At 41.3% G+C, this 26568-nt stretch overlaps 1 protein-coding gene across 3 annotated transcripts in view; it reads left to right on the plus strand.

Annotated features, from left to right (window-relative positions):
• The window catches only part of CACNA2D3 (calcium voltage-gated channel auxiliary subunit alpha2delta 3), a 514138-nt gene that overhangs the window by 299473 nt on the left and 188097 nt on the right, over positions 1-26568 (plus strand). For all 3 annotated transcript variants that reach the window (XM_081898304.1, XM_081898305.1, XM_081898306.1), the window contains exons 12-13: positions 18203-18281; positions 24937-25070. In XM_081898304.1, the coding sequence (XP_081754430.1) occupies positions 18203-18281; positions 24937-25070 (213 nt within the window). The remainder of the gene's footprint in view (positions 1-18202; positions 18282-24936; positions 25071-26568) is intronic.

A 26568-nucleotide genomic window follows, 5' to 3' on the forward strand; every position in this document is an offset into this window, starting at 1 on the left:
TTGAAATTCCTGTTCAGTCATGAAGAATGATCATGTGGCTTTCCAAGGCACAAGTCCCTCTCCAACTGTGGGGATAATATCACATCATATTGGAAAAACAAGTTAAAGGATTGTGAAACAGATTAAAAATTGCTATAGGATGGCTAATAAGAGCTATATAAGGTATTACTGCTGCTGCTAATAATAAATCCTACATTATACATTGTAGGCTTGTCTCTTCATTGGTCAGTTTTCAATTATGAGTTTTATAAACTGAATTATATCCTTTTTATCGAAACTATACAACATACATTATTGAACCTCGTGAAGGGAGCTGTGGTTTTCAGAAAGCATTTTGAACACTACATATCCCTTTGCCATTCTAGTTGTGAATCCATCTGTTCCTTACTTTTATCTCTCTCTCTTTGCCCTGAAGGTAGAAATGAGCACTAGTCATTTGCGATAAAACTCTGGATAGATCAGGAGTGTTAAGATGTTAAGAACATTGCTACCTATTAAAATGCCCTAGAGCTCTGATTCATTGCCATTATTTTAAACTTTGTAACTGGGGTAGTCATGCAGGCAGTAAAAAGTCAGGAAAGATGTTCTTTGAATAGACTCAATTATTTTCTTCAAACCTTTTCCACAAGGAAAATGTGTACAGTGATATAGTGTGTCAAGAACATTTCAAAGAAATAAGGCCTCTTCTAAACCATAGCTCTTTGGGCAAAATGCTTTATTTCTTTTCTTTAAAAAACAACAACCCCCAAAACTTGGGACTTGAAGCTTATATTTCCCCTGACATTGCTTGCCCTGATATTTAGACATCAGGATGCCACAACTGTGATCAAGCTAACTCAAGTCTTCAGCACACACTGAGGAGGTGAGCAGGACAGGTGTAGCACTAATAACTTCTTAAGTCTCCCTCCTAATAAGGCATGTTGATTATTTCTGTATCTGTTCACATAGGGTTGCAATATTCTGAAGAGCAAAAAAGAGGACTCTATGATGACTCTCATTTTAAATACCCCTGCTATATGTAGGCTATAGAAACGGTGATATATTGCTGGGGGGGTGGGCAGGAGAAGAGAAGAGGGAAGCAAGTCTTCAACCACCAGTTATGTCTATGTCTCATCCAGCAAGTATAGCCAGAGACATTTTGGCAAATTTTTTAAAAAATCTACCCAGACAGAAATTTCACCCCTGAAAAAGAGTTTGAGAAAGTTGTGAAGTTTTTTTTTTAAAAAAAATACTGCAGAAACAACAAAAGCCGAGCCTCTAAGCCCAGCTGTGCAAGAGGGTTGGCGGAATTAAGCATAGAAAATGACTCTTCCTGCTTTAAAGGTTGGACTAGGTGATTGGTATCCATTTGTCATTGTTCTGAATTGGTCTTTTCCTGATGCATGCCATTCTGACGAGATTTCCTTATAGGCTGCAACTGCACTGGAAGCCATACCATGGTTTGGGGTTACAAGGATGGGCCTTGGGTTCACCTGCTCTCATCTCCCCTCTCCTCCTCTTTCTGTGCATGGCTACTCTCGTTTACTCATTGAAGCTTACTCCCAGACAAGTTGTGTATAGGATTGCAGGTAAAATTTGGTGAACCCACCAAATTTATTTCTGTGGAGACAGCATACTATTGTGATGCGTTCTTATCATGCTCCATCCATGATTACTTTTCTTTTCAATAAAAATATAGTCATCAAAAAGATTGTGGCCCTTCCCTGATAAATTTATTGGAAGAGGAAAGTAAGTTATATAAAGTCCTAGCTAGGGTTCCTTCTTTTTCTTTCAGTGTTTGGAAACCCTGGGGCAAGGACAACCTGGGTTTGTTGTGTAACTAAAATACGACTAAATGCTATGGGGCATATGAAGCTGACATGCTGAGTCAGACAATTGACCCATCTAGTATTACATACTCTGACCAGCAACACCTCTCCAGAAGATTTCCAAAAACTTTCAACTTGAGATCGTTTAACTCGGGGGTTGGGAAATTGTGGTTCTCCAGATGTTGGCCTCCCAGCACCCCTGACCATTGGCCAAAATGGCTAGAGCTGATGGAAGTTGGAGCCCAAGAACATCTGGAAGGTCACAGGTTCCTGCATTAACTGGAAATCCTGGGATCTGAACCTTGGATTTCCTGGATGAATCAGCTCGAATCAGGTTGCGGCTGCTTCATATGGAAATCCCCCTAATTGTTATCAAATGCGGAAGTCCTCATGTCTTCATTTTGTTTTGTATTTTCTCCACTGCTCATTTTTCTTCACTTATTACGAAGAGAGATGGAATTCCTCTGTTTAGGCTATGTGTTTTAGGGTAAAACCATGTTTACATAATACTCATCTGTTTTCCCCTGTGTATAATGCATTAATGACATTTCTCTCTCTCTCTTTAATGGTTTGGACAGAAGAGAATGTAAATGAAAGGGATAGCAAACAGGTTGTTTTTACAGTTAAAAACACAGAATTTCAAATATATTTTATTAAACCCCACTAAAGAAAAAAGGTAGTAACAAGTCTAAACCCAAAGAATAATTTGCCAAATGAGTTTCTTTGTTAAGGTCTGAGAGATTAGGTTTAAGAACTGGGAGATTCTTTTGTCGTTTTTTAATGGTATTGGTGGGATGCAGGTGGCGCTGTGGGTTAAAGCCTCAGCGCCTAGGACTTGCCGATTGAAAGATCGGCGGTTCGAATCCCTGCGGCGGGGTGCGCTCCCGCTGCTCGGTCCCAGCGCCTGCCAACCTAGCAGTTCAAAAGCACCTCCGGGTGCAAGTAGATAAATAGGGACCGCTTACCAGCGGGAAGGTAAACGGCGTTTCCGTGTGCGGCTCTGGCTCGCCAGAGCAGCGATGTCACGCTGGCCACGTGACCCGGAAGTGTCTTCGGACAGCGCTGGCCCCTGGCCTCTTAAGTGAGATGGGCGCACAACCCCAGAGTCTGTCAAGACTGACCCGTACGGGCAGGGGTACCTTTACCTTTTTACTTAATGATATTAGTATTATTATTTTATTATTTATTAAATTTCTGTATTGCCCTTCATCCAAAGATCACAGGGCGGTGTACAATATAAAAACACGAAAATGCATACTGTAATAACAAACAGAAACAATACCCCTCCCCCAGTTTAAAAGGCATCACATGAAGTTTAATTTACATCATTTGCAGATTAATTGATTTCTCGAACATTGCAATTGTAATCATACTGCTAATCCAAGGCAGGTGAAAGGGATGAGCAAATTTGGGTCTGGAAAAGTGTCATCAGTTGCCTTCCCAAAGAGAGAGTAGAGAAGGAGTGGCAGATAAGATCTAGGACTTGTTGTCAGCAGCCCATTTCAGGGACTGATGGCCTGGTTTGCTACCTGCCAATCGCTCCTCAGAGTGACCCTCTAAAACTAGTTGCTGAAGAGAACAGAACGAAACATTCACTAGATTTTATTTCACACCTGCACATATCAGTCTCTATTCCACTCCCACCATAAGAAGTAATTTAGCTGGGCAAGAATGGCCGTGATGAAATGGACATCTCATAGTCGACACCAAGCCTTCTGCATTCTCTTCCCGTGATCCTCCCTTCTCTTTTTCTCATTAGCCTCATTAAACAAACAAACAAAACAAAACAAAACCACCCAGCTTCTTAAGGTAGGGAAAGCCTCTAAAGCACCATCAGTTGCAAGATGTTGCAGCTAGTGGAAAAAATGGTTAGAGCTCTTTGATGCAAGGAAGAAGTTTAAGTGCCCACTAGAGGATCTTTGACTCCTGGAATTCACAGAGGGGTAAATTGAATTGGAACACACTTTAAAAGTAAACCAGCAGGTTTTAGCCGTTTCTACTTTTACATTAAAATGCTTTCAAAGAAATGTGATTTGGAGGAAAATGAATTATGGTTTGCTTCTTCTGGCTGATTGTTAAGAATACATTGGGTCAAGGGTTGCTTTGATGTGCATTTAGAAATGGTGTCTGGTATAACAAAAGATACTGAATTAGACAGAGAAGGGCATGGACAATGGAAGAATGGAGACTGCCTAATGGTTTACAGTTGTTTATCATATTAATGATAAATTGTTTTTAAATGATTGTCTCCCCCCTGTTTTTAGCTGTTAGTATTATAGCTATAAGCTGCCTTGGGTCACTGTCAGGGGGAAAGGCAGGATATTAACAACAACAACATTCTGTAAAGCCCAACAACTGCGAGGCAAATGTAGTTTTATCAGTGTGGAGGGACACACACACACACACACACACACACACGTTCAAATTTTGCATAGAAAAAATAACAACAGCTCCCTGTTAGCTGTCTGTGTATTCAGTTTCTGAAAAACATTTGCAACATTTAGCAGGCTGCTACCAAGTATCTCTAGGTACTTTTCTTCATGTCATACCTCATCCCATTTGATGGAGACATTTTTTGGAATACAGGGTTGTGTAGAATGCTGCCCATTCCACTTGTACAACAAACTTATGTTTGTGCAGTGGAACTTCTGCCTCTCTTCCACCGTAGGCCCTCCCCTGTGCACCTCAGAATCTGCTGCAAAGATTTAGGGAACCATTCTGAGCAGATTTCGGGGGGCACAATGGGAGAGGAAAGGAAGGCAGAGTTCCATTGTGCAACCTAAACTCCAAACACACAGTGCTGTGTTTCTCTTTCCCTAGATGAACCTTATTCCCAGCTCTGTGTTTCTTAGATACGCCTCCATTATTCAAACTGAGCATAATCCACACCCTAATGATTCACAGAGTTTCTGAGCCACAAGAGATCTTCTTGGAGGGTGATTATTCCAGTGCTAGCAATTATGTAGGACAATCTTCTGTGCAAAATGCCCTAAGTTATTTTCTTTCTTTTAAGTTTAAAGGAATTGTTTCATGCCTTCCCAACTCCATGTTCCACAATTGATTAAATTTTTAAATAAATTATTTTTATGTTCAGAACAGTTGTTTCCCCACCCCACCCCTGCTTTTCTTTCACAACCAAATTGGCCTTGAAAGCAATATGTGAAATTTTGCAAACTGAATTTCTTCTGAATTTGAAACATCCATTATGATTTCAACAAGTTTGCATTGGAACAAATTAATCCAATAGCTTCCAGGAAGAATTAGGCAAGTGACAAATTGCGGTCGCTTTCTTCAACAGAATTATTCTGAATGCGAAAGCTTCGATCTCTTCAGACTGAAAATGAAGCTGTAGCCTTCAATGACCTGTCTAATGAAAGGTTTAACCACAGTGTCAAGCAGTTTTTTTGCTGTCTTTAGGAATTTGTTCCATATTCATGGCCTTCCTTAGTTTAATGTAAACAGGCACCCCAGCAGCTGTGTCCCCTTAAGCAGTTTTTTATTTAGCATCTGGGTTGTACACGTCACTTGGTAGCCATGGATTTTCAATTTTTTCCTTGTGCCAAGGGGGCAGTGGGAATAATTTGACTGCTCATTAATTTGAGAGAAATATGAGCTGTGTAAGTCAGACAACATGAGTCTTCTGTATGGTGTCGTACAAGGATAAGCGGATCATGGTAGAAGCAATTTGCCCTGTCCCAAGGGTGTCTTAGACTTTTAATAAGCTAGTTATGAAAATTCTATTTCTTTGCCATTTAAAGAGTCTAATTAGTGCCTGTAATATAACTGGAGTGGATGAAGGTTAACGTTAGGCCTCCAGAGGCTTTTCACATTCAGTTACAGATAGAAATCAGGTAACAGTTTGTAGCTAATTAGAATAGTGTATTAAATATTCAGTCCATCTTGATTTGACTCTAGGAGCGCATGGATTCTGTGAAGCTACAAAAAATGATAAAGGGGAGTTAAATTTTAATTTTTAATCAAAGATAAAGACAATGTACTGATTTTAGTTTTGAGTACAGTATGCTGATAGCCTAAGAAGCAATTGCCTCGTAGTCTGCTGAAACATCAAGATAAAGGGAGTTGACTTAATTTCATCACTCCTGCATTTTGAAGCCTGAAATACTTCGCAGCTGTCTAATTAACACAGATTTTCAATATTTATTTTGTATTCTGCTTGTGTGACGAAGCCACTGGCACTGATTGCATGAGCTGCTGTGAATAGTTCAATTTGTGAACAATTCAAGCTGTCCGGGAAGTGGGGGGCAGGATAGTCAGAATGTTTGCAACAGAGATGGAGAAACGAGGCAAGAAAGTGCACTGAAGAAACTCATGGCGCTTTAGCAGAAGGTACTGACTAAAAGAAATGGAACAAAGGCCCCTTCAAACTGGTGATTTCTGCAGGTGTATTGTGCAACATGTCATTGATGCAGTAATAGTGAATTAGTGGTGGGTTTATACTGGGCTGTCCGCACATAATTCGAATTTATTAGTCGTTCAGCGATGCTTTCCCAACATTGCTGGAGTCACTCATGTGCGATGGTACAGTAAAAGCAGGATCAAAAGCAAACTCCCCTCCCCCCAGGACATTTGTAGTATGAAAAGTTCCAGTAAGTCATCAGGATGCTACAGGACATGCACCAATTGGAAGCCAAGCAGTATGTCCGCCCCAAAACTTTTGCATGTGCAAACAGTATTGAAAGTGGGATTGTGTATTACAACCATCCTGATACAATCATCATGAATGCACAATAAAGAGGGCATCCAGAGGTCTCCAAAGTGGGCTGTGGGCAGTGAAAACAGGCATCCAAGGAAAACATGGGCATCTGAAAGAGTAAGGAAACCAAGGAGGGCTGAGGCAAAATCTCACAGGGGACCTACAAACTGTAGGATAGAACTATGTATGCAGTTGTTCTGAGATCCTTAGAAAATGCAAGAGGAACACAGCACGCCAACAGCTGTATTTTGCTGGGCAAACCATCTAGCACAGTATTGTCTTCACTACAGTATTGTCTTCACTAGCAGCAGCTTTCCAGAGTTTCAGACGGGAGTCTTTCCCATGCCAGTGACTGAGCTTAGAATTTTTTTGTATGCAAAGCATGCACTGTACCACTGAGCTGTGGCCCTTGCCCTGATAGTTACTTAACGGTTAATGTAGGTAATATATTTCAGCCGAATACATTACTCAGTTACAAATATTGCTAAATTCAGGAAGGAAGGCAGGGAAGCTATTAACCTCAAGGCTGAAACCCCATCACTCATTTTAGAATTTTAGGAAACTTTGTGTTCTGCTTTTGGCCTCAGAATCTGTATCTTTAATCTGAGATTTTCTCTCCAGCATTTCTGATGCTATCAGATCTCAGGCAGGTAGGTAGACAATTAGTGGCAAACCTTTCAAATGTCACCTTATTTTGTTACCTCGCTGTCTTGGTTGACAATTTTTACAAAATGGTTTATAGCTGCAATAATCCCCTCCAAACCAGTTGTTATGAGAGATAAGAGCTTGTTATCAGAGTGTTTATCACCTTTGACTTCACATTGGGCTATTACAAAACAAAAGAATGAACTGGAGTAAGGCTGCCAGGTGTATTAAATTATATTATGAATTATAGAGATTCTATGATGGGGATTAGTGTCCAAAGAAAATCGCAGCAATTGCCAAACTCATTATCTGATAGGATTGCAGCCTGGACAGAATCCCAGGGGTAAAAGGTCAGCACTTTATCCATTATGTCATCCCACTAATCTATGTCTGCTGTGTGCAGAGTGCAATATATTGTGAATGTCTCTCCCTGATTCCCTGCAACATCCTGCAGTTATCTGGAGTATCTGGAGTAAATAGGGGAGTTTATAACTTTGGTTTTGGGGGGGGGAATCAGGCTGACTGAGCTCTATCTTGCTTGACAGACATAAAACAAGACCATTGTACCTTTAGCTGCTTAGTTCACCTGCACTACTGTCACTCCTGTAACTTCTACATGCTTCATTTGGGTTAATGACAAAGTTCTTTTGTGTCTAAATTGTTTGGTCGCCTGTGTGTTAAAACACGATTAGTTTTGTCATGCCAAGCTTGAACTTAAGATATATTTCCCCCATTTCCACATCACATGCTGCTGAAATACCCTTTTCAATAAACCACTTTGTATATCAATGCAAACCCTTGGAAGCAAACCATTTGGCTGAAATACACATTAGACTCAAACCTGTGGCTGACAACTCATTTCTTCCCCACCCGCTGCAAGTAGGAAGGCAGCGTGGATACTTGGAATGTGATGAAATCTAACTGTTATAGGGGAGGGGAAAGGAGGAAGTGTATTATGGTACTGTGGCATTAGCTACACTCTGTAGTTACAGAGATTGTAATTAGTTACAATCTAATTAAACCTGGCCAGAAATGACACATTCTGAAAATCAACTGGTATGGAAGATGCAACTGGTGCAGAATGCAGCAGACAGGGTGTTGGATGGTACTACTGGCTAGTCGCATATAAGACCATTTCTTAAAGATTACACTGGTTGCTAGTGGGTTCCCAAGCCGAGTTTGAGGTGCTTATGTTGACATACAAAGTACTAAATGACCTGGGCTTCAAAATCTGAAGGGGTGCATCCTCCAATACAGATGTGCTCAGATGTTGAAATCTTCAGGAGAGGTCCTGCTAGTGGTTCCACTGCCATGTGAAGTTTGTAGGGCAGTGGTGTGGTCCCCAGGCTATGGAATACCATCTCTGAGGTGCATCTGGCCTCAGCATTGTATATATTTTGACATCAGGTCAAGGCATACTTTTTGGCACAGAGACTGGAAGATGCTACATGTGTTAAGCTTTATGTAACCCTGGGACTGCATGGTAAAGAGTGGCCTATAAACACCCATAATTAAAGTCATATAAACATTCTTCAGCACCTTATTCTTTTTCTTGCTTCCTCATCTCTTGAGGGTGCTCAAGTTGAATATGCATGATAATGCTTTTCCACATTGCTGTTGTGGGTACTGAAGAACTATTTTGGGAATCTTGGAGGCCAACAAATCTATACTCAATGCTGTGTAACTGTATATGAAAAAATAAGGCAGTTCCTTCCAGGCTACATTCACTACATTGCAAAGTTTAGTATTTGTACTAGTTTTGCTTAAGAAATCAAGCAGTCTGGTCAGAAGGATTGGCTTGAAAAGTGAAGTTTGCTTGTCAAGCACCATTTTTTGACTTAGGTTGCAAGTTCCCTGAAATTCAATCCCAGAAAGCTGTTCTTGTCTGGCTGGCCAAGGGAAATCAAGCCTGCACTTGAGAGAATGTGTGGAGTGACTATAGCTCTTAGTAGAACTATGTTAAGCATGCAGGAGCTTTCTGATTCAAATCCTGGCATATATGATTGAAGGATCCCAGGTGGAAGGTTTTGTAAGGTCTCTGCCTGATTTACTTGGAGACCTCTACTGATCCAAGCAGACAGAAGATGATTAGGCCAGTGGTGTAACCCATTAGGTTTGTTTTCGTGTAAAACTAAACCAACTGTGGCTTAGCGCAAACTAGCAAGCATGTTTTGCTCCTTCCTGATTCTTCTACTGCTGTGTGATACCAGGAGCTTGCAGTTTGTCTGGAGATAGGTAAACCATTAGCCCCAGTTTGGGCACCAGGCTAAGTCAAACTATGACTGAGCTCAGAAAAGAACCAAACTGGCTGTGATCTCTGCTCTAGGAGCTCACATTTTTACTTATTCATGCTAAGTCATAGTTTGGCTTAGTGTTATGTGCAAACTGGGTCACCATAAGGTAGCTTCATCTGTTACTGTAAGTTCACTGTTTTCTAAAACATGTTTATTTTGGGTGAGACCAGCCTGGAGTTCTTGTTGGTTCTATTATTCCCTACTGGATCTGTCTTCTACCTTTACCTGTTCTACTAAACTTCTAGGAATGTGTCTCCACTGATTATTTTGTTTATTCTTCCTCTAGGTGTTATGAAACCATTGTTGAGGGGAAAGAAAAGTGTTTTTTTTAGTGCAGTGGGTGGGTACTGACTATCAGATAATTTTTAATTCTTAAGGAAATTGCTGTGCCAGGAAAGCAGAAATGCTTGTGCTGGTGGAATGATATCCTTACCTTTGTGTTGAATTCAACCCCTTTATCTAGGATGGGTGTCAGGGACTGTCAGGGCTCCAAAGTGTGTAGGGTGGAGGCAGGGGACCCAGGGAGTGACCAAGGAGAGGGGACTAGCCAGGGCAGGTGGAGGAGGAAGAGTCAGGCCATCCGAGAAAGTGTGCAGGATTTGGTAGAAGAAGAGGCTATTCTGGTGTGAGGTGAGTCAGTAGACTACCCACCTTTGCCTGCCCTGCTGTCTTCTAGAACCAAGAGGGGCTTAAAGTGAGAAGAGCCATGGCAACTTCAGCACAGGAGAAGAATCGGCTTATGGGCGTGCAGCCCGTCAGGGGAGGGTATGTAAGCTGGAAGTGGGGGAAGGGTCTCACCGTTGGGGCAACTGCTCTGTAGCGCACAGATCTGAGGGACAGGTGCCTAGTGACTAGAAGCGTGTGTGTGTGCATGTGCATCTGCAGCACCATGGAAGTTGCTGTAAGTGCTTCCTTTGTCAATAACGACTTAGCTATCAGACATGTGCCTTCTTTAGCTGGGCTTGGCCAGGACTAGAGGCTGTAGATCATTGCTGATACGTACAAATTATTTTGAACTGGGAGCTCTAAGTGACAAGTTAAAATTGCACAGATGTATCCCCAGTTATTTAAATCCCAACCTAGACACTGACACTTCCCTCCGACAGGCCTTAGGTGGCAGGCCTGTGCTCGCTTACAGACAGCACCCCAACAGCTATTCGCTACCACCAACTGGGCAGACAGTAAAGACTATGACAAAGAGATGGACTGCAGCCAATTCCTTTTGTTTAAGCATGTGCCAAATGGTTATGCGTTTGAAAGACAGGGTGTGTGGGAAGGGTGGGCCAGTATATTAGATGGATTTGTGGGGTGGGTGGGTGGGTGCAAACTAATCCCTCTTAATAGAAACCATCCCAGAGACTGGGCAAGTTCTGGGTGCACTGTGATGTTGTTCCCAGCTGCAGAGCTCCTATATAAGACCAGTTGGTAGTCATTCACTTATTTTAGATGACAGTCAAACACCCACCAGGTTGAAAGCTAAAATGTTCCCTACCCACAGAGAAGATTCCCCCCCCCTTCAAGTATGCAGCTCTTGATATTTTGTCCTTTGAAACTCATTTGGAGCCACTGACAACTGAATTGCCTTTGATTTGCACCATTCCACCCATACAGTGGTATCTCAGGTTAAGTACTTAATTCGTTCCGGAGGTCCGTTCTTAACCTGAAACTGTTCTTAACCTGAAGCACCACTTTAGCTAATGGGGCCTCCTGCTGCTGCCGCGCCGCCAGAGCACAATTTCTGTTCTTATCCTGAAGCAAAGTTCTTAACGTGAAGCACTATTTCTGGGTTAGTGGAGTGTGTAACCTGAAGCGTATGTAACTCGAGGTACCACTGTAGTTCCATTCCTTTGACACACCAATCCGAGTGGATACTGAGACAGGACCAAGGATCTGCCAATTACCTATACGATATAGGCTGTATCTATCTTTGGTGTATCTTTGCTCACAGATACAGAGATAGATGCAGGAGATCTAGCAATTCCTTTCAGTGCTTGCTGGACCACGCTGGCTCTCATGTTCTTAAGTACACAGCAAAATATGTGCTCAAAGGCACAAGTGCATCAAAAGTCTGCTGAGCCCTTTCATGGTACTCAGGGCTACTCTACAGACGTGAATTGTTTTTAAGTGCTTTGAGGATCTCTAAAAGGAGTTTGCAAAGATCTCCTTCTGCTTGGTTGTCTTTTTGGCTATTGACTAAATAAAGTCTAACATGGCTCTTTTGTTTTTTATTTGCAATAAAGACAGCTGTCATTTCTTAGGAGAAAAGTGAGTAAGGAAATCTATTCAGACAGTACTGTCCATGGAAATGGCTTGCAGCTGTAGGCAAAGGTCTCTGTTTCCCTGGCGGCTATAAGCCAAAGTCCCCTCCTTTCCCTCTAGTAAATTTAAGTAGTTAAGATTATTATTTGGCCAGCTGTTGCGCATCACACAGAGACTTCAGGCCTCCAGAAACATTCAGCAGGGAATAATGAGCCTTCCACTGTCAGCTGGAGGAGGATGTATCCTATAGCATTATCTTTTAACTGAGGCTGCAATCCTAGGCATGCTTTTTTAGGGAGTGAGAATTTAGGGGGGGGGTTCTTCTGAGTAAATATTCTTAGGATTGTGCTACCCCCCAAGCCAATGCCCACTCCTGGATTGCTGCATCTGAAGGAGCAGGACAAAAGGCTTCGTTCCATTTTTTAAAAGCAGCACATAGAGAAGAATGCTTGACAAAGGAAAATCACATGCTTTCTAGAGTGGGTGTCCACAACTTGTCGCTCACAAAGCCAAAAGCAGCTTGCCAGCATTGCTCACCCTTGTCCAAACAGACCTGCTGTTTTTTTGCCAGACCGGGGGGGGGGGATATTATTAAGCACTTGCATACATTCATGTGCAAAATGTTTCTCCTCTCCTTCATGGTACCTCTTCACTAATTATTGTGGTTTTTCTCCCTCATTTTAAATTAATTATGTTTTATATATTGTTATACTTCTGGAAGCTGCATTGGGAGATTGTATCCTGAAAGTCAGTTTACAAATATTTCACATAAATAAATACTGAATAAATTATACATAGTATTACCAGTCCCTCTTGACTACTGCTCTAGTGCAGCCCCACCCTGCTGTCCTTTTGCTGTTCATTGGACAGCGATCCCAACAAAAAGGGACAATAATTTCTCACACAGCCAGTTCAGAGTGAGGGCATTAAGCACTACCCTCATTCTGAATGTGAGCTTGAGAGGGATATGCTCTGTAAGCACCAATAGTCATATTTTAATCTGAAATATCACTCACGCAAGAACATTTTACTGGACTGCTTTTTAAAAAAAGAATTATTAGAACACTTGAATTAGTCTGGGGAGACATGAGTTCAAATCCTCAAACACTATTTTTCAACCTATCACAGTGTTTGTATGAAAATCAAATGTGTGTGTGCAGGGGCAGTCATTATCTGCAAAATATTTACCACAGGGGAGTGATGATGTCCTAAGCAAGGGAAGGTCAACAGGGCAAGGCACAACAATTAAAGGCAACAGTCAGCACTTCAGAAGATCAAGGTGTGGGTTCAGGACCATGGATAGTGCTCCTGCAGCTGAACAAACATCCAAGTTGTCTCAGCAACTGGCTGAGTTTTATAGAGGGCCTAGGAAGTCATTGACTGGAAGACTCATCCCCTGAGTGCTGCCTCCTGGCCATTTAAAGGAATGGTTTCTTCTTTAGCCATTGACTGCAGAAGCAGGTAATGGGTTCTCAGCTGTGGGAATCTCTCATGATTCTCCAGGAAGTCTGTGGCCAGCCATCAGAGTCTTACAGCAGAGAGGTCTTTGAGCAGTGCTCTGGGGAGGGCAGGGGAGCTTTGGTGCCTGTTGATAGACACAGGACATACTAGGGTATGGATGCATCTCTTCTGTAGAACTGCAGTTGTAAGAGGACTCTGAAGAGTCATGGTCTGGGGTCATGACAACTTGTACACCAACCCAAGCTCATTGGATGAAGGGTGGGATTAAATTTAAATAATGAATAATTTGTATTTCTAAGATGCTGTTCTCCCTTCTCACAAAATATTCCCAAAGGTAGGAGCCAGACACCTCATTTATAAATGTGATTTATAATCTTTGAACCCTTCAGACCTGTAAGAGTAGCAAGTTAACTGGGGGGAAAACCACATAGATGGGATTTGGACAGGAGGCTGTGTAAATAAATCTGTCGTCTAACTCAAGGCAAGCTGCAGTAATAAAAATGACTCGGCCAAGAGAAAATGCTAAGTGGAAAAAGTAAGACAACTGTTAATTATTTGTACTTCTCAAAACACCAAAGCACTACAAGCCAGTAGGGGTTGTAGGGCATCCATATCAAAGTTGCAAACATAGCAAATGCAGAGCTGTAACAAAGCCAGGATTGTTGTTATTTTCTTTTTCTTTTTAGGCAATATATGCTTGTGGTCCAATATTTCAAAGTTACATAAAGCAGTGCTCACAACTGAAAACTAATGTTTCTGCCGAAGCATACTTCCTCTCCCACAGAGGATAATCTCTACGAGGCGTAGTAGGTCGTTTAGGCCTCATAGGCTTAAGGCTGAAAATTAAAATATTTCATTTTTGGCTGCTCTCCCAAGCACCTGAGTTCCATATCTGTGTAACGCGGGTCATGTGCAACACATGGGGAGCAGCCTGGGTAGATGGCAATTTTATACAATCCGGTTAAGAGTACAACTCTGCTTCTTTGGCTCAACAAAAAATCAATGGAGAACATGTGTGACTGATTGCTCATTAACTTTGTATTAGAGATACTGTGACACTTGTGCATATTTCCCACATAATCTACCTATTATTTCCATGTAGTGGTATGCTCACTGAAAATCAGTACAGCAGGCATTTCCCATAAAATGTGGTGATCACACTGCAAAAGACTCTTGTTTTTATTTTCCGTAGCAGTCCGATAAACATTTAAATAATCATAATCTAGGTAAAGGTAAAGGGACTCCTGACCTTAGGTCCAGTCGCGAACGACTCTGGGGTTGCGGTGCTCATCTTGCCTTATTGGCCAAGGGAGCCTGCGTACAGCTTTTGGGTCATGCGGCCAGCATGACTAAGCTGCTTCTGGCGAACCAGAGCAGTGCACAGAAACGCCGTTTAACTTCCTGCCAGAGCGGTACCTATTTATCTACTTGCGCTTTGACGTACTTTCGAACTGCTAGGTGGGCAGGAGCTGGGACCGAGCAACAGGAGCTCACCCCGTCACGGGGATTCAAACTGCCGACCTTCTGATCGGCAAGCCCTAGGCTCTGTGGTTTAGACCACAGCACCACCCTCATCATAATCTATTCACAGTTAAAGGTGAATTTTCAGTGCAGTAACTATTCTGATAAAACAAAATGAAATATGAATGCATATTTATGCAAAAATTGGAATTGGAAACATTTCCCCTCCTTCAGGTCAGTTTGGCTAGTGGCCTTGAAGGCCTTTCCTTAATGTCTTATGTTTTGCTGTGTTTTTATATTTTGTTGGAAGTAACCCATTGTTGTTGTTGTTGAAATATCCCTTCTTGAGGTAACACTCTGGAGAGAGGGGATAACTATGAAACACAGTTAAAAGCCCTATTGGCATGTGCCTCTATAGGAAGAAGTCTGGCAAAAATGCACACTCAAATATAGAAAGGGCAAGGTACCCAAAGAGCAAAAAACAAACCAGGATTACAAAAGAGTGGGGCCTTGCTGCTGCTTTATACTTTAAATAGATGCAGCAATGTGAACGCTATAAATTTTGTGATGATACAGAAGGAGAGTGTACTGCTTCCAAATAAGGTATATTTTAAATATATATATATATAATATGGTGCAGCATGAAGACTGGAGAATTGTGACTCTTGTCACTAGCTGCATCACAAACAATATGCAAGATGAACTTCACAAATTCATGATGCACCTTGCAGTTCAGTAGCAATGAATAATAAAAAGTATTAAATTTTCTCAGGTACTAAATATTAGGACTTGTATTTGTCTACATTCTGCAGTGGTGGTTGGAGATGGGAAGATAAGATTTAGCATCCTCCACATAGAACTGATAAAATCCTGTTACAGATAGGTAGCCGTGTTGGTCTGCCATAGTCAAAACAAAAAAAATTCAGATCTGAAGAAGTGTGCATGCACACGAAAGCTCATACCAAGAACTGACTTAGTTGGTCTTTAAGGTGCTACTGGAAGGAATTTTTTTTGTTTTGATAAAATCCTGTCCTTTTCTTGTAGCAGTCTTCAATACACAGTTGTTGAAAGTTGATTACTTGCATTTAATTAAGTATGCTGCTCTGGCCTGTTGCCACATTTGTCTATCCTTCTCTCTGTTCTCCTTTTATTAAGAACATTGTTGCTTTTTGATTATGTGTAGATTAAAGGAAACCATCAGACATAAATCTATCTGATGGATTCATTCTCTGCTTCGAGTATATTTTAGCTCAGTCTTCTCAGAGATAAACATTGACAACAATTTATGTACCATGCTTTTTCCTTTCCTTTCCTTTCCTTTGGGGGGGGGGAGGGTGGTGTCTGGTGGTATGCCCAAAGATTATTGGCTTATGCTGAATGTGTAAAATGAAGTTCCTCTTGCCATTTCTCTTATTAAAGTTCCATTTGGGCACTTGAGTTCCATAGCCAAACACCTTGACCTTTGGCCAGGGAAAAGTGGAGAGAGGGATAAATAAAGAGCTGGGCATGCAAAATAAATAAATGAAAGCAATCCTTCTCATTTCAAACTGGATTTCAAAAACTGGTTTGGGGAGGAAGTAGGGATGTTGTCAAGTTTGATAACAATAAACTTGGTAGAGGAGGATGAATGACCCGAATCTATATTGACTGGTGGTGTGTGAGTACAGTGAATGAATTCATATCCTTCTTTACCGTTTCATTTTAGTTTTTCATTGATGCTGAATCCTTCTCCTGTAAAGAGATGGCCTGGCCTCAGTTATCCAAGCACTGGTAACATCCCATATGTCTTATTGCAGTGTGTTAGATAAAGAGGCTGACTTTGAAGTTTCTGTCAATGCTAATTACAGCAGCTGATTACTGAGCGAACCTAAGGTGTGTTCTGAAAGTATATGAGGCCACAATAACTTGTGGAAGGTGAGGAGATCTGGGTCTGGCCAATGCCTAAATGGAACCACGTGTATGCTGGCCTGGGTTCCATGGTAGAAGAAAGACTAATGCTAGAACAGAATACATTGGCTTGTAGTTCCCAGCCTGTTTCTCATACATTTCAAAGTATGTCAAAGCTGTAAATGACTTGGGACAAGCGTTCTTCAAAGGACACTTTCGCGTACACGAACCTGTTCAGGCATTAAAATGTTTTCCAGAGGTTATTCTTCAGGTCACCAAGAGCAAGGTGGCCATGTGTCCTACTTCACAGTGGATAAATCTCTATTGGAAGGGCTGTCATAGGACAGTCATATGAACTGGTCCTCTATCTGAAGGGCTGTCCAGTTTAAGTCCAGTTTAATGATAAGAAGGGGGACAGCAGAGTGAGCAATCCACAGGTCATCTGGTCACAGTATTTTGCACTGTGGTGAAATGTACTTCTATTAAAATTATAGTAATTATTTCTAATTTTGCACCTTTATACATAAATTAGTTTATATAATTTTTGTAAATCTGTGCCCTCTTTTAAGATCTCTCTCTCTCTCTCTTTTAAATGATTCATGTCCTGTTCTTTTTTTGGTGCTGTGTGAGTGGCCACCCTGACCCAGTGTAAGGCCTGTAACAAGGCCTTTTTGACTGGAGTTTAGCGCATGAAGTCTTCACAAAGTGCAGAAACAGGGACAGTGATTTACCAGGGACACCTAACAACAGCAACTAAAATAGGGCTGTCTCTAGCAATATGGAGAGTATGCCTTTCTTAAATGTGATGTGACCTTCGCAGCCTTAACTGTGTCAGGTTTTCTCATATAACTGTGTCTGGTATGGAGTTCCAAGATATTTTAAATTAATTGTCCACCTCATGAACAAAGACTGTGTTGGATTGTTCTGAGGTTTTTCTTTCCAAGGTAGTGTGGGTGAGGAAATTTGTTTGAAAGAATGTATCCATGCTTCTATACTGTGGGAAGATTCATATTAATATATATAAGATCACGCGTTAGAGAGGCAGAGGCATTGCCAGCAGGTCATCTCATGTTTCACATCTGTAGTAATAATTTGTGTAGTAATTAAATGTAAGCTTTAGACCAGAACAGTCTACTATATTTTGAACCATAGAACAGACTTCTCTATCATGTGACTTCAGGCTATACCTCAGTAGTGTAAAGATCTCATTTGCACTTACTCTTAGTTTGTGGAAAATGCCGAATAGTGTGTGTGTGTTATTACAAAAATAAACAGAGATATAATTTGGTTAAACAATGCCTGATTGGAGCATAAATATCTTATTTGGCTGATACCCTAAACTCATTCATTGACATCAATGGGAACTTTTCTTTCCAGTCCTCTTAGCTCTGCAGGGACCACAATTTTCTTCTTTGTTCACAGGAAGGGGAGGTATAATTGAAGAAAAACCAGAGGCAAAGTCACCCTTTATGCATTGTGACATGTAGTTTGATCCTCAGAATAAAGTTCCCTTGAAACCAGTGGAGCATTTCCGGTAGAATATGATATTAGATTGTATTTAATGTTGCTGTGTTGTATAACCAGTTTAATACTCATTTATCAGTTTGGTTAAGGTGTTTCCTTTAAATACACTTCTGTAGCAGAGAGACATTAATTTAGCATTGTATTTTCAGGTTCGCATATTCACCTACTTGATAGGAAGAGAAGCTGCCTTTGCTGATAACCTCAAGTGGATGGCTTGTGCCAACAAAGGTTTGTTAATTTTCCTTGCAAAATATGTTTATTTCCTCCTTCCGTGGTGGCTGTTCTTTCTCCCTGTAAAATCCTCTCTGTTCTCCTTTTAACGCTTTGTTTGAAGGAAGACTGAACTGTGATCCCAATTATGGCATGCTAAAGGAGCACATCCCAGTATGATTCAGTTAACTCTATGGTCTCACAATCTATGCACAAACCTGTATTTCACTACCCCACAGGTGGGTGCAAGAAGGTGGTACTTTCAGACTATTTCTGCAGAATTAACTTGTAACCTTGTAAAGTGAACTAGAAGTGCTTTTAGAGGAAACAAATTCATTTGGTCACCACCCTTCATACCTACTGTAATGCATTCTGTGCAAGACTAGTACAGATGGCAGAAGCTCTTTCTAGTTGCAGTGAGAAAGCAGAAACTTTATCAATCTACTCTGCGATACAGAGAACTGGCCCCTAGGAATAATTCAAGGTGCTGTATTTTTCTCAAAGTTAAGCATGGCTTGGGTGCTGAGGTTTAAGAGCACCTCTCCCTGCAGGAGACCCTTATTAAGATTACAATCCTGTGCATATGTATGTGTGAACACAGTCAGTGGGACTAAATAAACATGCAAAGAATTGTTTGAATCTGCCCAGTATATCTGGCTAATGCTTCCTTTTATGAAGCAAGATTGTCAGGGAGGTTCTGTTGAGGTTCCAGCTCTGTGGGATATCATACCCTAACAAAATATTCTTGGAGTTTTTGGAAGGCTGGCAAAATCTTTCCCCTTTTGATACATCTTTTAGGATGGCTATTTAAAAGGTGTGTGCCTGATCTGCTTCTCTTAGTCCTCAGAACATAATTTGTATTTTGTTTGCTTTAAACTAGTGCTGTTTTAATAAATGTTTATGTTAATCTACCTTGAACACTGGGGAAATTGGAAATAAATGAAATCTAGCAGTTCTATAGCAGTTCTATAGCGTAGAATAAAATAATGTAGCAATGAATGTCTTACGGCAAAGGTGAATGACATCTCCTGTATTGTGTTCTATTACCATGAGAAAACGCCAAACACCCTGTAACAGGATGTGAGCTTTCTTCTGTTCAGTTTGTAGACAGGGTTTGGGGCACAGATAGGTGGACCGCAGTGCCCTTTTCCCACTCGTGGATTTTGTGTTGGAGGAATGAGCTACTTTCTGTATTACTCAGGAATGGAGCTTCATTTTATGCTATGTGCAGGGACTGAAGCAGACATGTCAGGTTGGCCGTGGCCTAATCACTGCGCAGTGATCGAAAGCTCTGGTGAAGCTACGATTCCTTCTGTCATCGCTTCATGTACTGAAGTTTTCCCACTTTTGCGTGTGTGCGCAGCACATGACATTCTAATGATTCACTTGAAGTACATCCATTTAGTCATGGATTATTGCTGTAACCGCTGTCTGTGCCCATCTGATGGAAATTACTCAATTTAAAGACTTGTCTTAATCAGCTAATATTGCGCTAGGATTTAGTCTTAGTCACCGTATAAGAATCCTTTGAAGCAAGTTTTTAAAAGACAGTTTCGTCAACAACAAAGTATGTTAGCTTTTCAGACAGTACATTACCCATGCTTCATAAAGATCTAACCGCAGCCATTCAGAAAGTAGGGCCATGAGGAGGTGGCTTCCTTCCTCTCTTCTAATTTGGCATGTACTAGCCCAATCTCCAATAAATGGAAAAATAAAGAATTTTGTTGGTTGCCAAGAACAAATAGCATATATGGCTCTGCACCATATTTTTGTGGTCTTTGAAAGAACGCTCTTGTTATCCTAATGGTTTCTTTATCACTTCCTTTTTGACCTTATCCATGCTAAAAGCCCCCAGATAAGTCTCCCTGCCAGTTTAGTGTGTAAACACTTAATGACTGTAGGAAGCACTTGGAAATATGTTAGAAGGTTGCTAAGCAAATGTTTCAGTATTTCATCTTGAGATGGAGTGAAGTAGTCCTGTCAAAGGTTTCCAATACAATGTCTTATGAGACAATGTCCTAGAGCAGGGGCAGCCAAAGAGGTTTCCTGAAGATGCTGTTGGCCATGCTGAGAGGAGCTGGATGCCAACAACTTATGGGGCACATCACATAAACTACCCATGCCTTAGAATATTCTGGGATGCATTTTGGGCATTTGATATATTAGCAGAAAGGTGTACACGGTGTTGCTTTTTGACTTCTTCCAATCTCACACCACTCTGGTAACAACTAGATAGAGGAGCCATGTGAGTGGAACTAAAGCAGAAACAAACCACTATTCATTTAGATTGTCTACATTTCCTTTGCTTCACTGGTTAAACCAATAAGGTTTAGGGCAATTTGACAGCAGATACTCCACCGATTCTAATGATGCAATACATTTGGTCTCAACAAAACTAGTGTTTGATTTCTGCTCTACTGTTTGATTAGATTTCACCAGATTCTCTTGATGCCTTTAATTGTTTTATTGATCTTGATTGTTACGGTGTCATTGTCTTTTGTAGTTATTTTATGGTAGAGAGCCATCTTGAGGTCAAAAGGCAAGGTAGAAATCTTTCAACAAAATCTTCCAATAATCCTCTTTCTGTACCTGCATAAATCTCGGGAATTTATTCCAAAGCTAAAAAGAAAAAAGGAATTAGTGTAAGTCAGCAGAACCTTTTATTGTCGGTTTCATTAACATCTCCATAAACCTTTGCTTAGAGTGTCAAGAGCAACATGAATTTATCTGCTACTCCATGTCATGTTAATTGAACCCTATCCCTATAGATGCTGCAGCAGCGTCACTAGCAAAAGATTCTTTCACTTATAGAATAGTAGGAGGGTATCCTTATTAGCTGAAGCACTGCTGGGTTCTTTTTTTTTGTGGGGTGGGAGAATGAAAGGTAATATCAGCAAGAGAGGACTGAGACCTGGCAGTGCCTCTCTGCGGAGTCTCAGAAGGACTGCACTGCAGTCTAATTCTTGCATGGATGGGTAAGCCAAACCGTGTAGCTGTCATAGAGGTCATTGCCCCTAGAATCAATTTTCCTCGTGGTGATTTTCTCCTTGGAAGCACACAGCAGAGATGGAGGGTGTTTGAAAGATTTCCAGCCGACTTGATTGTGGATAGTGAAATCCTTTCTCTGGAACTGGATCACAGTGGAATTTCACACACTGAAGGAGACCACCACCAGCTCCCGCTCCTACCACAGCATGTTTCTCCCTTACATAAGTAGGCCATACCTTGAGGGAGCGTGGGCTTAATGAGGCAGAGCGGCAGCCCATTTTAAATACATTAAAACAGTCAAGACCCCAAAACCGCGACAGAATAGTGTATGAAAGTTTTCAACTATCTCCCTAGCAGTCTGTAGGAGAAGGGGCAAATTGTTACCAAGGTCTTCAGATGCACAAGTAACATTTTCCAAAGGTTTGGCTTGCCAAATTTTAAGGGATTCGGCCATGCCTCTCCCTCAACAGTCAATTACAACTGAAAGCTTGCCAGCTGTGAAAACAAAGGCGTACTTCAATGTTTTAGTTAGCCACAAACAAAAGAGCCAGTATTAGGCGAGTCTTTAAGAAAATAGTCTACCTCACTATAGTAATTTGACAGTCCCTTCCCTTTAATGTTAGTTTATTTAAATATTAATTGTACACCATGTGCCTCACACTTTACATAACACTGATGAAAGAGGTTGAGAAAATTCATCAGCCTGTGTGGGGACAAAATGGTGACAAGAGGCAGTTGAACCTGTGGAGTTATTATTAAGCTATTATATCACTAAGAAATGACTAAAAGATTGGCTATTTAGACCCACTGCTGTAGTATCCTAAATTGTGATGTTCTGCAGAGAATGGCTCACACATTTCAATGAAGGATGAAATGGCATGCTACCTGCATAAGTGTAACAAAGCAGGCACTGACTTTTTTCTAGGGGAAAGCGGTTATGGGAGCACTTAGTTCTTTTTCTCACTGCTTTTCTGCTCCAAACTGTCACTTTTACTCTCAGTTTACAGTTTACTGTCCATCTTACTTATTTACTTACTGTATTTATTGGCAGCTCTAGATGTCCAGGCAACCTAAAAGAGATTACAAAAGTTAAATTTAATTAATGGTAGGAAAAAACCCAAATAACAAGAAAAAGTAATACAGCATAAAAAATCAGACAGTCTTTGTCTAGCATGGAAAAGGTACTCTAGGGAGCTCTAGGGAGCGTATTCAACAGCCGGCATGTCACCACTGAAAAGACCCTTTCACTTGTAGCAATCTGCTAAACCCACCAGGTGGGAAACTCGGATAAGGACCTCTGAGGATCTTACGGTCCAGATAGATACAGATGTGAAGAAATGATCCTTACACTTCAAGCTGGGTTTGGAAATGGACTGCATGCCAGTGAAGATGATGAAGTGATTTACTCATATTTCCCCCTCCCCAGTTATCAATCTCACAGTTGTATTTTGAACTGATAAATGTTTCTGGACGTCTATCAGTTTCCCCACTTACAGCACAGTACAATAAACCAAGTAGGGGATTACTAGTACATAGGTGACTGAAACTAGGCTATTCCTTCCCAGGTAAGGCTGTACCAGGCATACTAACTCAAGCAGACCCAATGGCAATCCAGGCAGTTTGTCTCCCCAATGACAAAGATGGATCAATGTGCACCCCCAGGCTATCAACCTGAATATGTAGTCCAGGGCTGGAGAAAACTCCTAAGGGTCACATGCCTATGGTGGGCAGCAGGGCTAGAGGCAAAAGTGGGCATAACAACAGGTGTTTATTTTGAGCACCAGACTAGTTTCTACTTACACTCTCACACACCCCTCTCTATCTTCCATCCAGGCAAGCAAAAGTCATTATCAGAGTTCAAGGATACATTCCAGCCAGGCAAAAACACTCAAGGAGGGTGTGAAGCAAGGCTGGTGAGTGGTGTGTCCTGGGGAGAGGGGAATGTGGCTGGGGAGGGGCTGTGACCTGGGGAAGAGGCCCATGGGGCAGAAAAAGAGGCCTAGAGGGCTGTGTTTAGCCTCTGGGCCTGAAGTTCTCTTTAGCAAGAGTGAAACCCCCTCTGGAACAGGTTGAACACCACTTACCTGGCAGGTGAACCACCCACTTGCATTGCCTCTGCCTTGTATGGATTGAGCTTCAGTTTGCTGGCTCTCCTCCCGACCTTTGCTGCATCCTGGCACTGACCTTGCACTCCCACTGCTCCACCTGTGGCTGATGGAAATAAGTAGTGGAGTTGGGTGCCATCCACACATTTCCCTGCTTTGGTGCTTTTAAAATGAAAGGGAGTATGTGGGGTATGTAAATGGTTTAATAAACAAAACAAATTTTGCTCAAACCAGTGGATGACCTCATTCAGCATTTCAAGTACCCTTGCCTCTGTATTAGTTCTCTACTCCAGATCCTGCTCCTGAAGCTACTTCACCTAAGAAAAACAACCATTGGGCTATATTGTTTTTTACATGTCTGTGCCTTGCTTGCAATATGTGTGGTTAGCCCTCAAGCTTCCTTGCTGTAATAATGTCTGCAAGTACTGTGTGGTGTCCTTTTTCACAGCTGTCCTTTTCTGTGTAGAGACTGATGTGATGCTCAAAATTTACAAAATCTCAGAACGTGAAATTTACACACACACACACACACACACACACACACACACACAGTGCCAGATAAACCAAAAAAGGTCTTTAAAATATCAGCATGAGCACTCCTAACAGAGGACTGGGCCACTCAGAGCAGTGGAGCTACCCAACACTTCCGAAACCTTGCCAACTTCTGGCTGGCACAGCACTTAGGCTGAGATCAAGCTCTTCTCCAGCAATAGACTTGTAGGCTCTGCCTTGACCCTGGAAAACCCCATTTGGGACCTTACTCTGACTACCACTGCTGCGCTGGCTTCACAATAGCTCACATCTGCAGTGGTCACAGCAGGGATTTTCATCATGATCGATTCCCTCTGCCAGAGAAGGGATACAAGTTCCAACTCCCATTATAGATTGGGATTTAGGATTACTCCTAACATACAATAAACTTTGAGTTAGGATCACTCCCTAAGCCTAGTGATGCAGTCCACATAGTACTCTCAGGACATAAGAGTTATTTAGTTGGCTCAGTGGATAACTATGGACTGCACTGTTTGTAGCACCTGGCCACTGCAATGGGCAGAAGAAGAAATTATGGTGCTTGGAATTCTGTATTCTGGTAAAGAGCAAGAATTGGATACAACCAGACATTTTTGACAATACCAGCCTTACGTTTGTGGTGCTGGGTACTTAGAATGGGGTGGGGGTAGGGGGAGGCTCTAAAAAGTTAATAGATCCCTAGTATTTTTAAAAAGCATTTACCTTTAAGAACAAGCTTCTTCCACTTTTACTTTATCCTGAAGCTGAAAAATTGACTTGGAACCAAACAAATTAGGACAGGCTGTGCAATGGTGTATAACACTCTGAGGAATGGAACCTTTCAGGACTGACATATCATTTCACAGACTTGTGCTTTCACAAATTAATGCGTGACAAGGCTTCTTCAGAATTTTTTTTTCTTCAAGTCCACCCTCCTCCCCCCTTTCCCCTATTCCTTTCTGCGCAAACAGAAGACAAGATGAGTGTAATTATTATGCATATTCTACGCTCCCCTCTGTCTGCATGGCCTCATGTTTCTCTCTCTCTCTGTGTTTTTTGAACTTCCGCAGGGTTTTTCACTCAGATATCTACTCTAGCCGATGTTCAGGAAAACGTTATGGAATATCTCCATGTGCTTAGTCGACCCAAAGTGATCGATCAAGAGCACGACGTGGTATGGACTGAAGCCTATGTTGACAGCACTGTAAGTCTTCAAGAGGCAACGTTTAATACATCGTGTTTATTTGCAGAACACCCAAAGGAATTTGGTATTGTTCTCATATTGCATTTGACACTACATAGAATGTCCTGAGCTTTTGCTTCCTTGACACTGGATTGTGCATGAGCTGCTAAGATGGAGTTCAATTTACATTACATTACATTGAATTGACTAATTTCACCTGCAGCAGTTACTGGGAAGTCTTTCATTTGTAGAGAATGTAAGGCTTCGTGTATTAAAGCCCAGTAAACAAAGCTGCCATTTTGCTTGTCAAGCACATAAAGTACAAATGTATGGCATAAGTATAAATCAGCTAACGCATATAAAACTCATACAACTGCAGTCAATACTAGGGATTTTTAAAATTTAATATAATTTATTAAATTTGTATGTGCAACAACCACAAGACTTGCTTTATATCTGTATTTGTAGCATTTGGAAGCAGCCCAATCTGCTTTGGACCTGCTCTGGTCATTCTATTAATTAGTTTTTTTGGGTCTGAATCTGATCTGTTACATCCAAAATTCAGGAGTTCAAAATAGCTATAACATTTTTTATTTTCACATAAGTAGATAAAATTTGCAGGCAAATGAGCCCTCCCATGTCAAATTTCATGCAGACCCATCCAGGGGGTTTTGTGCAAGGAACCTTTAAAAATTGATTTTTTTAACAAAGAAAAGACCTGTAATGTTTTGATTTCCTGATAGATTTGAATGTAAATTGCATGCTTTTGGAGGGGATGAAGCCTACCAATTTTCAAAAATCTAGTGGTTCTGCAAAGGAGGACTTTAGCATGATAGAAAATAGAAATCATGTTCCCTCCCCAATTTTATTTGTGGATTGAAAACTGGACACAAGGGAAGTGCCCCTAGATAAAGCTAAAACAAATAGGTTGCACATTTAATGGTTTTTTTGGGGAATGAGACCACAGAGCAACTTGGAAGTTATGGGTTCCTTGATCCACCTTGAGATACATTGTTAATGATGCAATCTGGTCTGAGGAATGTGAGATCAGGACCCGAATCACTCCAATTCCTCTAGTTATTTGGGGTGCACACGTTGATGACACATACCCCTAGTCAATACCAGTAGGTCAAGTCACAAGGTTATAGTTCCAATGCTATAAAGCAGAGGTAGGTAACTTGTTAATTACTAACAAGGATACCAGGTATGTGAATGGCTCCTAATCTACATATTTTACCCTACACGCAATAAACTAATTCTGCATACCATTTTCATGAATGTGGCAGATGTTAAGCTGAATCTGGTGGATATGTGATAGATCTAATCCAAAATTGTGCACTCCTAATTTGAGGTTGGGGTGGGTGGAATGGAGAGGGGGCATCTCCAGTTAAATCCCAACCAAAAAAAGGAGGAAACAACTTCAAGGTGAGTTTGGAAATCATATTCTGAAGATATGTGTACATAGAAGCTGGTATGCTCAGGATTCCAACAGGAAACCTTGCAGAAATGCCTTGGGAGT

Source organism: Podarcis melisellensis (genome assembly GCF_964234715.1).
Source record: "Podarcis melisellensis genome assembly, chromosome: 2".
In the NCBI taxonomy this organism is placed as follows: Eukaryota; Metazoa; Chordata; class Lepidosauria; order Squamata; family Lacertidae; genus Podarcis; species Podarcis melisellensis.